We start from the raw sequence: 12,992 nt of genomic DNA on the forward strand, positions 1-12,992 counted from the left end.
GGTACCTGACCAGGGGCAAGAGGCTCCAGGGGAACAGGGGGTGGAGGTAGGGGGGGGATGTGTGGTAACTGATCCCAGCCCCTACCTCACTTGCTCACACTCACCTGCTTTTCCTTCAGTTTCAGAGACAAAATGGTTTAGTGGGAGCTTCTCGGCCCTCGTGGGGAGCAGTGAAAATGCAGATGCCCAGGCCTGTCCCTTGTCTGATACAGTGAGTCAGGGAGTGGCCTAGCAGCGGCCTTTCTTTACAAGCACCCCAAAGCACCTTGAGAAACACAAGGATTTTGCTTAAGAGCCTGGATTTTAGAGGCTGAAACCCAGCCCTGCCTCTGCCACTTCCTGGCTGGGCAACCTCGGGCAAGTCACTTAACTGCTCTGTGCCTCTCTTTTTGCATCCAAAAAATGGTTGTTGTGGGGCTCAAATGGGATCACACTGGCAGAGCCTGGAGTAAGGAACCTGGTATTACTGTTATTGGTATCCTCGTGGTTCTTATTAGGTGCTAAGAGCTTCCAAAAGTGATAAGGGCAAAAACCCTCTCTAGCCAAAGGGATCTTAGAACGTCAGAGAAGGAAGGCTCAAATATCAGGTGGGGAAACTAAGGCCGGGGGGTGGGCATTGAGGCACCTGGAACAGCAGGGGCAAGGGTGCTGGGAGAGGAGTCTTGGGTTCGGATCCAGGCTCCACCACGCACTGGCTGTGGCCCTGGGGGGTCACGTCCCCTCCGGGAGCCTCGGTTTCCTCATCTGAAGAAAATGCGGCTAATCACCAGCCCCGACAGAGACAGCAGTGAGAGGTGCCCTGCCCGCCGGAAGCTCCGGTGCTGAGTCGAGGTTCCGCCCTCCTCCTTAGGGTGCTGACAGTCTCCAGCAGGGCGGGGACCAGAACCCGCTCCCTGGATCCCCAGCCGGGCGTCTGCACCAGTTCAGTGGCCCCAGCGCAGCTGCCGAGCGGCTGGCTCCATGGACAGCCTGTTTCTCGGCTGAAGACGGCTGAGCAGCTCCTCAGCTCCGGGCAAGGAGGAGATCTCAGGAGGGAGCCCCCATCTCCCCGGCAGGTTTGTGAGCACAGCTCACAGAATAGATGCCGAAAGCGGAGCAGCCCCCTGGGTACCGTGTTGGGGGCAGAATTGGCCTCCTGCTAGGAGCCCGTGTCTCCCTTTGGACGCAGCTCCCTGCTATCGCCTCTCCCAAGTTAATTCCAGCTTTTAGAAATGGATCTGTGATTCATTCAAACTAAAGTGTCAGTGACTGAGGGGCAAAAGTGAGTGAGTAGGGATCAAAGGGCATAATTTGGGGCAGCATCTACAAAGTGTGTAGAGTGAGAAGGGTGATCTTTTTAGGCCCCTGAAATCAGACCACTGAGGCCGGATGACTTCACAGTGTTAGAGGCAGGAGCAAAAGGGAAGGCACCGCTGGGCGCTGGGCACTGCCTCCAGAATCTCCCACATCTGCCGGCAGGGCCCGCTCACCTCTCCCAGCCCCTCCAGCTGAGAGACGAAGGAGATAACCCAGGGAAGGGAGAAGAGTTGCAGAGAGAAGACCTGCCCCTCCACCATATCCATCTTGCCAAGTGGTCCAATCCCCGGGCAATGGGCACGTGCCACCGACCTGGCCAAAGCAGCCCACCTGCCTGGCACAGCCCTGGCACTAGGGGCTCTGCCAGCCGGGTAGGGGCTGCCCTGTGGCTGGAAGAACCAAGGAGATGGGGACAGCTTGGGGTGGCATGGAAGCGGCTCCCGTGCTTCCACTTTCCTCCCTCCCTCTGCACCCTCCCACAAACAGAAGCTATGGAGGCAGCCGCTTGAAGAAATGCACGTTGACATTTTTATTGATTGTGACTGGTCACCCAGAGCATTCTCAGAGGGGGGCACCATTCCAGAGCTTATCACACTCAGTGCCGCTGGAGAAAGCTGGCTCCCCACCCTCTGCCATCTCCCTGCTTTGTCTGCCCCCTGCCCACCCGCAGCCCTTTCCCTGGGGAGTCCAGACCCCAGCTTCACATCCTGGGCCCCTGAAGAGCTGTATTCTCCTCCTTGGCTCAGCCTAGACTGCATCATGACCAAGAAGCATGGGGTGCACAGGTCAGACCAGGGGCTTGCAAACGGGCTTGCGTAGATCCATCTGGAAGCCCTTCAGCCAGAGCAGTTTCATTTTTATCAGTTTCCTATGTCGGGCTTCCGTGTAAGGCTGTTTGCCAAGTTTTCTGTGGCTAAAAGAGTTTGCAGCTGGCTCAGTCTGAGGTCTCCCCACAGGCGACCACACAACCAGGCGGAGGTCCTGGGGTGACCCCAAGGCGGTGGGGGTCGGGGACAGGCAGGAGGTCCATGGGGCAGGGGCCACCTCTCGCCCTGCATGCATCTGCACACGGTGACCTCACCTGGGATCAGGCTGTTAACCCCGTGGCAGCTCCAGCTTCCCTGACGTGGAAGGGGACACGGACCTGCCTTGGGGGTTACTCCCAGGTGAAACCCAAGCTACGCGCAGGGTCCCCTGGGAGCTGAGAAAGCCTGGGTGAGCCTTCCCCTCCCACTGCCTGCAGAATGAAGGGGATAATTAAGGGCTATTAAAAGAAATTAAACCCCACCTTCAGAGATAACCTAATGGCTCCCCCATACACACCCTCTTTTAACATCTGGGCCCCCAGCCCCTGCTACATCTGGATCAGCCAACTTCCTTCAAATGGAGTCCAAAATCCCAAGCCACAGCAGGCTCCAGGTCCTGTCTTATTACCCAGTTTAGCCTTCTCTGCTGTCCCGGCTCATCCCCTCCGCTGGCCCTCCTCTGTGTTTCTTGCCTCACTTTGGCGTCTCAGCACTTCTGAGCTGGAGGCAGCTGGCGCTGGTAATTAAGGCTTTCCAGACAGGTAACAAGCACCTTCTAAGGATGGAGGCAGGTATTAGAGGGTTTCCTGGTCTTTTTTTTTTCCTTCTTCTTCTTTGTAAAACAGGCCCTGGGACACTGAGCTTGTCTGTCCTTTTTTGCCTGCACAAGGCTGAGGGGTGTTGGAGATCACAGCCTGAGGGTCCCCTTGGGGAGAAGACAGCTGGTAGAGGGAAGGGGGTGCCTCGGATCCCCCTTCCTGGTCTTACAGAGTCAGAAGCAGCCTGGAAATGGGGGCCCCCCTCACCCGGGAGCCCTTTGGGCCCCATTCCTGGTGCAAACACAAAATTCATTATCTTATGCCCAAAGGAGACGTCAGAATAGAGAGGGAGCAAGACGACATGAGACCAGCCTGCCGAGGCCCCTCACTGCCATCGTTGAACAGGCCGAGGCTTCTGATCTTTTCCAGCACTTCCGGGGACCACGGGCAGGGGAGAAGGGAGAGAAGAGTGAGGCCGTGCTTCTCCCTGGGTTGGGGAGACCTCTCCAGAGGCGGGGGGTGCATGCGCTCAGCCGGGTCCCGGTGCCCACGGTGGCCGGCGTGTTTGTGGGTGCTCCGAGGGAGGTACCCAAGGCTCACCCGAGAGGATGGGGGCCAGGTGGAGGTGCCTCGCCCACACCCTGGCAGGGCCCCCCAGCAGATGGGCAAAGAGGACGGCCAGTGGGGAGCGGGCTCAGGGCACCATGTTCCACCACTTGAAGGGGAAGGGCTGCCGGCGCACGTTGGTGCCGCAGTGGATCTCTCCCAGCAGCTCATGATAGGACAAGTAGTCGTCGATGAAGATGCAGCGGAGGCCCAGCGGCTCCAGCAGGGACCGCACCTTCTCCTCCAGGCAGCAGCGGCCATTGATGATGGGCCCGTAGGGCTTGGGGATGCCCAGGTACTTGCCTAAGACCACCATGTTGACCTGCAGGCAAGAGAAGGCAAGAGGGAGGCCCGGCTGACCAGGGACGCTGCAGCAGCCCCATCCTGGGGGCCTGACTCATCCTCACTGGCATCCCCCGGCCCAACCTTTCCTCCAACACTTTCTTCCATCTCCCAGAAAATTGCAATATGATAACAACTTTGTTAGGACAAATTTTACTGCCTAATACCTGTATAATCAATACACAAATAGACACAAGGTCTACGATGTGCGTGGCCTCATGGGTGTGTCCATGTTCAGTACACAGCGTGCTCAATTGTTCTTGGCAGCTCTGATAATTGTTACTGTTTATCGACAGCTGATTACTAAACCTCACAGCCTTCCTCCAAGGCTGTGGCTCCGACAGGCTAAATCAGGAAATCAAGGTCACACAGAGAACGGTGAGACTAAATTTTAAACTCGAATCGGACTGATGCCAAAACCCAGGCTCTTCTCTCTGCCTGTGGCCGCCTGGGAGGCTGAGGGTTGGGACAAGGGGCTGGGGGCCGGGTACTTAGGTTGATGTCCAGTGGCACCTCTGTCTCCCTCCCACCTGGCTTGGGGCCCTGATGCTGGGGAAGAAATCTGAGCCCCAGACTGATGACCAAAGATCTCAGGGAGCTGCCCTTTGTTTTCAAAGGGGACTCTCCACACCCACTGTCCGGAGGGTGGCTGGGGAGTCCCGGTATGGGCTGGGCTGTCCTGAACCCAGTGCCCCTCTACCCGTTGTGCCCTGCCTCCCCAACCTCAAGGTCGGCCCTGCGGGACCATCCATGGCTGGGACCCACACGAGGTCAGCCCCATGGCCTTGGCCCGGAGCTACCTGGTCACCCTCCAATGGGCTGGAACACGCTGGAAGTTGGGGAAGGGGGGCTGGCAGGGAGACAGAGGGAGAGCAGAGGACTGAGCAGCTGACACAAGACCAAAGCCAGCCCCAGCCTCTGCTTCCTACTGAATGAAGCGTCAGGAAATTGGGGTGTGTGTGGGGGGTGAGGGTCTGAGCTCTGCCATTCACCCCCAGTATGACCTCAGGCAAGTAACCCACTCTCCTGTGGGCCTCAGTTTCCCGAAGGGCAACTCCAGTGGGGACATACAGGGATCCTTTAGCAGGACCTGGTCAGAAACTAGGGAGAGTCCCCCCAAGAGTGTGTCCGCTGAGAAGGGGACTTCCAGAGGTGGAAGCAGGGCTGAGCCCGAGGAGGGCTGGCCAAGGTCATGGGCTCCAGCCCAGGCCCGCCCCCCACCCTTCAGCCAGAACCAGAGCCAGGTGGCCCCTGCTGTGCGGCCCCAAACGGTAGCCACCCAAGACACATGTGGTTGCTTAAACTAAAATTAAATACAATTTAAAATTCTTTTCCTCGGCAAACTAGTCACATTTCAAGTGCTTAATAGCCACGTGTGGCTCGGTGGCTATCATACCATGTTGCCCGCATATACGACATTTGCATCATCACAGAAAGTTCTAATGGACAGCAGCATCTTAGAGCAGTGGTTCCCAACCGGGGGTGATTTTGCCCCTTAGGGCATCTTTGATTGTCACGACTGTATCCAGGGAGGGGGTAGAGCCAGGGACGCCGCTAAACATCCCACAGTGCACAGGACACAAAGAAATATCCAGCCCAAAGTGTCGGCAGAGCCAGGGCTGGGAAACCTTGCCTCGGTGGTCTCTGCCAGGACCTGGAGGCCCGAGCCCCACAGCTAGGACTCGGGGACCCCCACACCCAACCCACCTCCGACCTTCCTCTGGGCTCCGGGACCCGCCTCGAGCCCTCGGCTGGTCTCTCTCCCACCCTGGGGGAGCACCCCTCCCAGCTGCCGACACCTGACATCCTTTCCCAAGGGGTTAATGGGCACTTTGGCCAGGATCCCGCCGTTAGCATCGCTCGGCCCCTCCCGGTGACACGTGGCTGAGGTCACATCCGCTCATCTGCGTGTCAGCTGCCTGAGTTAACGAGAGGCAGCCACGCAGCAGGCTGTCTCCCCACTGCCCCAGCTCCAGAGCCCTATCCGGGAGCAGTGAGCGGGGTGCCGGGCTGAGGCCCAGAAACGGAAGCTGGAGACATTTGGGACCAAATCACACTTTCTTTTTCCATTTGGAGTTAAAAAAAAAAAAAAAAAAAAAAGTCCTTTGTCATGGGGGGCTGTCCTATGCACTGTCGGATGTTTAGCAGCATCCCTGGCCTCTGCCCACTGGATGCCAGTAGTGCCCCCTCATTGTGACCATCAAAAACACCCTGGGGGGCAAAATCACCCCTGGTTGAGAGCCGGAGCTCCAAGACAGTGCTGCCCATTAGAAATTTCTGTGAGGATGGAAATGTCCTGTAGCTGCAGAAAAAATGATAGCAGCAACAAAACCCCCTGGAGAGGCCCCCAGGGCCCTCCCCAGCCTCCGTATGTCTGTTCTTGGAAGGGGAGTGCATCTCCGGGGGAGCCCTGGGCCAGGCCCCCAGGGACAGACCAGGCGCCTCCCTGCCCACCTCTCACCATGTTGGGGAAGAAGGCCTCAGCGTAGGAGCCCTTCAGGGAGAAGAGCTGGGGCACATCGATGATGTCCCGCTCCGTTAGGCCCAGCTCCTTCTTCAGCAGCTCGCGGTTCCAGTCAATGCATTTCTGGGGGCAGAGGGGGGCCAGGAAGGATCTAGCACTGGCAGAGTTCCCTGCAGGGTCCTCACGGCAGCTTTGTGCCCCAGGAGCCACTGCTGTCCCCCGATGGGGAAACTGAGGCTCGAGGAAGCTGCCTGAGGGCACAGAGGCTCAAGGAAGCTGCCTGAGGGCACAGAGCTAGGAAGTGGCTTGAAAGCCCTTGCTGTGACGCCACATCGCCCCAGCCCCGGCGCCAGCACGTCTCGTGCTCCTGCCCCATCTCAGCAGTTTAGGAGAAAGTGCCGGGCACCTGGGCACCCGGGGAGGGGACGAAGGGCCCTCCTCCCATTTACTGGGATGCGAGGCCCTGCACCAGGCACAGATTGGGCTTTATCTGTGGGGCTGGCTCTGCCCCTCTCTGAGACCCTCATTCCACCCCTTCTCCTTGCGGGATCCCATGGACTCCCACACACCCTGCACCCCTATAAAGCCCCATTTCTCTCATCTCACCAGACATCTCAGATGAGAATCCGGGTTTGCTTCCTAGCAACCACTGTTTCCCCAGAGCAGGACCAGGGTCTCCCTCATCATACTGGGAGCCCCCTAAGGGCATGAGCTGTGTCTCCTCCATCAGACTTTGTCCCTGAGGACAGAGGCCTTACCCACCCACAAGTCCCACCAGCCCCTGGGAAAATCAGTAGGACCAGCTGTCCCAAGCCCATGGCTGACCCCATCCCTTCCCCATCTCCACAGCTCCTGGGACCCCAGCACCTGGAGAGGGAGGGTGGAGACTCCCAAGAGCAGCTGCAGTCCCGCCCCTCACCTGTGCATAGAGGCTATCACTCTGGAGGCTTCTATCCACCAGTATCTCATTGATGCGTCTCTTTGTCACATGGCCCAGGCCTGCAAGAGAAAGGCGGAGTTAGCAGGAAGAGGGAGTACCGCCACCTCGGGCAGGGGCTGCATGATCCAGGCCGGGATTTTCCTCCCACCTCAGCTCCAGGGTCAGAAGCCAGGATGGAGAAAGCCAGAGACTGGAGACCCTGAAGAGACCAGGCTCTGGCTGTAAGGAAAACCTGGGGATGAATCAGTGACCCTCAGGAAGGGACTCCTCGACACTGGGCCTAATAATTACAGAACAGCTACTATTACTGAACGCCCACCATGTTCTCTTATTATTATTAATCTTTAAAACAATCCTAGGAAGGGATTCAGAGAAAAGGAACTGGCATGATCCCATAGCCCACAAGTGGCAAGATCAGGATTTGAATCCAAGTCTGTGGATTCCAAAAGCTGTGCCACGTCCCTTCCAACACTCTGCTTTTCAGGTAAGAGATTGAGGTCCGCATTGGGGAGGGAAAGGTGCTCAAGGGGGGCAACCGTGCCCTTGGAGGGGCTGTCAATTCCAGGAGGTGTCTCTGTGGAGGGCCCCGACCTCCAGGCCTGGCTTCTCACCCCTTCCTGCTGTTGAGCTCCAGCCCTGCTGCCAACTGGCTGTGTAGCCCTGGGCAAGCAGCTTCTCTCTGAGCCTCAGTTTCCTCCCCTGGGTGCCTATCCCAGGCCCTCCCACGAGATCAGGGGAGTTAGCAATGGAAGCTGAGACATCTGCAAACAAAGGGCCTGTGAACAAATGCTGGAAGACTAAAGGCGTCCAGTGCCCAGAGCTGGGGTGCCTGGCTCATTGGCACTCACCTTCGAACTGGGCTGCCTCCCCATAGCCTGCCTCTCTCTTCTCCTGGAACAGTTTGAGGCAAGCGCTGGGGCTAGCCAGGAGCAGCCGGAAGCCCTGGCACAGAGGGAAAAACGGTGCAGTGCGTAAGCTCCCCCAGACACAGGAGACCCCAAACTCACCCCCCCCACACACACACACACCACATGCCCCACCATCCAGTCATGTGGAACTGCTGTAATTCCCACAGTCCTCCACTGGCTCACACCTCCAGCCGTCCAGCGTGGTCCCCGCTGTCCTCCGTGCTGGAGTGCCCTTTCCCCTCAGTCCACCAGGGAACTCCGAGTTCCCCCTCCAGACCCAATTCAGGGCCCTCCTTCTCCTTGACTGGCAGAGGGGAAGTTCCTTTGCGTATGCCCATGTTGCACCCTGTGCCCACGCTGGGCTGCAACCACCCACTCGCCGGGAGCGTCCCCTACCAGGCTGAGCCACCCCAGTCACCTTGGCGAGGCCTGGAACCCACTGTGTGGCTTTGAATCCTACCCTGCCACCTACAGGCTGCGTGACCTTGGTTGAGTTCATTGCCCTTCAGAGACTCAGTTTCCTCATCTGTAAAAAGGGGCTAATGATAATAGTACCCACCTCATGGGGTTGTTGGAGAATTTAATGAATTAAACATTGGAGCTCTGAGCACATAGCAGGTGCTCAGTAAATGTTGCCAGTTGTTATCAGCGTCATTCTTTGCTCTTGGCTGAGGGGTTTGGGTCAGAGGAAAGTGTGAGAATGAGTGCCCTCCTGACCTGAGACTCTGACCTCCTCCAGGAAGCCCTCCCTGGTTAATGCAGCTTGGCCCTGAGGGTGGCTCCAGTCCCAATGGTTGAGTTGATTTAGGTGACCTCGCCCTGTCCTGTCCCATCAGGCTGGGCAGGAGCAGAGGTGGCTCTATCCGGGGGGAAATGCACCTTTTTGTCCGATGTCGGCACAAAGCTCAGGAACTCGTCCACGTGGCCCACGGAGAGCCAGTCCGAGTAGAGCTCCACAGGCGCCTGCACCCGCTGGGCGTAGAGGAAGTTGCGCACCACCTTGGCCATCCGCCGCCCGCTGGACCTGGCCCAGGAGGGAGAGAGCAGCCGTCACCATGTGCCTTCTGCGTGCTGGCACCAATCAGGCCCCTCTGCGTGGGCTTCCCAGAGTGGGAAACCGAGGCTCAGAGAGCTAAAGCAACTTAGCCTGAGTCCCGCAGCTTAAAAGCAGCAGGGCCGGGCCTCCCTGATTCCAAGCCCAGCATTTCCAAGGCCAAGGCCAAGGGGCACGGTGGGAACATGCCCAGGGGGAGACAGGGTTGACACGCTGCGGGTCAGGGCTGTGCCAGCCCAGGGGGTGCCCTCTGCTCACTGGTCCGGTGGTGCCAGGACAGCACAAAGCGGGGGGTAACAGGTGGTGTCCTGCCAGGTGCAGTCCAGGGATGCCAGCCCCCGGGGACTCCCAGGAACCTGCTTGCCATCCTATCTTCCCAGAGGGCCTGACCTGCGGCCGCCCCAACACTCCCACCCTTGTCCCTCTCCCCGGAAACGAGTCAGGGGGAAAGGAAGACCTATCTCCTAGTCGAGATCCAGACAGGCTGATGCCTTACCCCAAGGGACACGCCAGCCTTTAGCTCAAAAACCGACATCGGACCCGGCAAGCCCCTCCCTCAGTCCAGTGTGGGGCCTGGACAACCTGGGGGTCAGAGTACAGCCGGGGGTGGTGCTTGTTTAACTGAGGATTTGCTGGGCGCCCACACCCACAGGATTTGCTGGCACCTCACAGGCTTTGAGGACGTGGCCCAGGAATCTGCATTTCGACAAGCAGCTCAGCTGATTCTTGCCTGTTCCAAAGTTCATTTGGTGTTAAGCCCTGACTCTCTAACCCCCAGGAGTTCCTGAGATGACGCCCGGGCATTTCCAACCACCGCTTATTAGCAGAGGGAGGGGGAAGGAGGGACTGATGCAGAAAGATGGGGAACCCGGAGGCCCTGAGCTGTAGGAGGAGACATTAGGAAAAGCTGCCCGTGCGCAGGAGGGACTTCTGCCTTAGGCAAGGGCAGGGTCCCCATTTCACAGGCCTAGAAAGTTGAAGGGGGTGATTTGTCAGAAGTAGAACAACTCATTATATGCAGGGCATTTTCTTCCTTTCCCTGGCACACGTAGCCAGACATAAACACACAAGCATATATTATCTAAGACTTTTTTTCAATGTGCTTTACAAAAACTGGGATCACGTTTCTTGCCCTCGCTTGTCCAGTTTAAGGATGCATCACGGACGCGCTTCCAGGCCCGTATCCAATCTGACATCTCTAAATGAAGAACAGAACCAGAACCTGGCCCCGCCTCCACCTGGCCAGCAGAGACCTCCCTCATCTGGGTAATCCCAGTGGCCTCTTCCTTTCTTGGTCCCTCTGCTTTCCCCTTTGCTCCCCTACAGTCTATCCAGAGAGAGGCTTTTAAATATGTCAGATCATATGCTCACTCGGTCAAAACCTTCGCATGGCTCATGTCTCACTCACGGTGAAAGCGAAGCCCCTATGACAACCCGCCTGGCCCTGTGCGGTCTGCACCTGCCGACCCCATCACCCTCCTCCTGCCACCTTTCTCCAGACATGCTGGCCTCCAGCTGCCCTTCAAACATCCCCAGCACACTCCTGCCTCGGGGCCTTTGCACACACTCTTCTCTCACCAGGAATCGTCCCCCACTCCCATATCCCTGTGGCTCACACTCTTCAGGCTTAACTCAAATGCCAGCTTTCTCTGTGAAGCCTCTGAAAATTGCAGCCACCCCCTCACCCCTTTCTCAGCTTTATTTTTCTCTACGACACTTGGTACCATCTGGCACACTGGATATCTAACCGGCTTGTTTACTGTCTAGCATCCCACTAGAAGGTACACTCCATGAGGGCAGGGATTTTTGTCTGTTATTCATAGCTGTATTTTACTTGCATATAACAGACATGCAATAAATATTTGTGGAGCAGTGTTACGCCACTGAACAGCTGTACAGTAGTCCATGGTCTATAAAGAAACATCTGGGCCACAGGAAAAGACCAGAAGGGAGACTCGCCAAACAGTGGCAAATGAAAAACACTGATGCATTTTTGGGACAGGATCATGGGAAGTAATTTTCTTGTATTTCTCTTATTTGACCACAGTGCTGATGATTTTTAAAGATTAAAAAAAAAAAAAAAGAGTAAGATGGTGAGGAGAAGAGCTAGACTTGAGAGAAATAAATTGTTCACAAGCAGAAAGTGGCAGGAACCAGGAAGAGATAAGGCTGAGGAAGGGGCAGGGTCTTCCTTGGGAGGCTCTCACTCTCTGCCCGGCAGCAGGGGGATGGACAAGGTGACCCCAGCCCTGGGAGAGGGCACAGCTGGTCTCAGTCGTCATCGAAGCCGCCACCAGGGGGCGGAACTGCACAAAGAACGTTTTAAATGTCCCGAGCGGAGCCTGGCGAACCCAAGGGAGCAGAGAAAGGACCCAGCGTTTGTTGAGTCCCTACTGTGTGCCTGCCTTAGGCTCCTCGCACTAAGATGTTTTTTAATCCTCATGATAACCCTATGATATATGTACAAACATCAGCTCCAGGTTGTGCTCTGAACTCTGATCCCCCAAGCCCTCTGACCTCGTCCCCCACCACACCCCTCCCTGCTCACGCTGCTGCAGCCCCACTGGCCTCCTTGTTTTCTCTCTCGTGTCTCAGGCACGCCTCTGTCTCGGGGCCTTTGCACTGTCTGTTCCCCTGCCTGGAACACTCTCCTCCCAAAGAGCCACATCTGTAACTCCCCCACTTCCTTCAAGGCTTTGTTTAAATGTCACTTTCTCACCAAGTCTTATGTGCATTCTACTACACCTCTAACTGCTGTGTGGCTCTAGGCAAGTAGCTGTTCCTCTCTGAGCCTGAAGGTCCCATGGGGTGGGACATGGCCACATTTGATGCCCCTCAACCTTCCTTCCAGAGTCCTTGTTAGAAGCCTGGGAGCTCTCAGAACACACCCCTGTAGCTTCTGCTGAGAGGAGATGCCCTGCTTGGCCCTGCTGGACAGGCATAGGGTGAGGGTGAACTTGTGTCCTGGTGTGATGTAGAGGCTGTCTCCCTCCTCACAGCTCCCTCCCTGCAGTCAGAAAGAGGCTGGCTGAGGCCTCCAGGCCCTTCAGCCCCAGCAGTGTCTGGGCATGAGTCACCAGCAGAGTGGGCATACTCCTCCTGCCCTAGACAACCTCGGGCAGGGCACCGGGCTCCATGCCTGGGGTCCGAGCCGAGGAGCATCGCATCGTAGGCTCCAGAGCCCGGAGGTCGCCAGGCTCACTGCCTGAGGCTGTGTGACCTTCCCAGCACCGCCTAACTCCTCTGTGCCCAAGGCCAGAGAGTCAGCCAGGCTCAGGGGTAAGCTGAGGCACACCTGGGCTCCGGGCCAACCCCACAAACAGAAAGGGGACCTGCAGGGCCTGCGCCAGGTCAAATCTCCAGGCAGGAAGCAAGGGATCCCACCGAGATCTGTGCTGCACACCCCGTTCCTTGGGTGCCTGCAGGCAGGGTGGGGACCCACTCAGCTCGATTTAGCAGAAGCTGTCACCTGCCCAAGCACTAAACCCCAAAACCTTGTTTCCTGCTGGATCACAGCCATCCAGGGTGGGACCCACTGAGTCACTTTGTCACCCAGGTATCCTGACCAACCACTCACTCCTCTGCAGCCACCCACCCTGGCGCATGGTGAGCTCTGTGCCCCTTCAAGCTACTGCTAATAGCAGTCATTTGACCCCCTAATCGTAGAGGCCAATGAGTCCATCCCCCTGCCTCTGTTCCCAGATTACAGATCACCTCCCCAGATCTTCCGATTTTTCAAGAAAAGCCAGGTATCTGGCTTTTTATTTGATGGCTCCTGATATGTTGTTGTTTTTTAATGTTGACAGCAAATTAAGCTG

The 12,992-nt window shown here is 57.1% G+C and overlaps 1 protein-coding gene across 1 annotated transcript in view; it reads right to left on the reverse strand.

Annotated features, from left to right (window-relative positions):
- Window positions 1–1,857: 1,857 nt before the first annotated feature.
- PADI1 (peptidyl arginine deiminase 1) overlaps window positions 1,858–12,992 on the reverse strand; it is a 37,302-nt gene continuing 26,167 nt past the window's right edge. Inside the window, 5 exon segments of the mRNA XM_037828382.1 lie at window positions 1,858–3,788; window positions 6,270–6,395; window positions 7,192–7,271; window positions 8,061–8,154; window positions 9,000–9,144. Of these exon segments, the coding sequence (XP_037684310.1) occupies window positions 3,555–3,788; window positions 6,270–6,395; window positions 7,192–7,271; window positions 8,061–8,154; window positions 9,000–9,144 (679 nt within the window). The 3' untranslated portion in view covers window positions 1,858–3,554.

Source organism: Choloepus didactylus, chromosome 2 (assembly GCF_015220235.1).
Source record: "Choloepus didactylus isolate mChoDid1 chromosome 2, mChoDid1.pri, whole genome shotgun sequence".
NCBI classification, from domain to species: domain Eukaryota; kingdom Metazoa; phylum Chordata; class Mammalia; order Pilosa; family Megalonychidae; genus Choloepus; species Choloepus didactylus.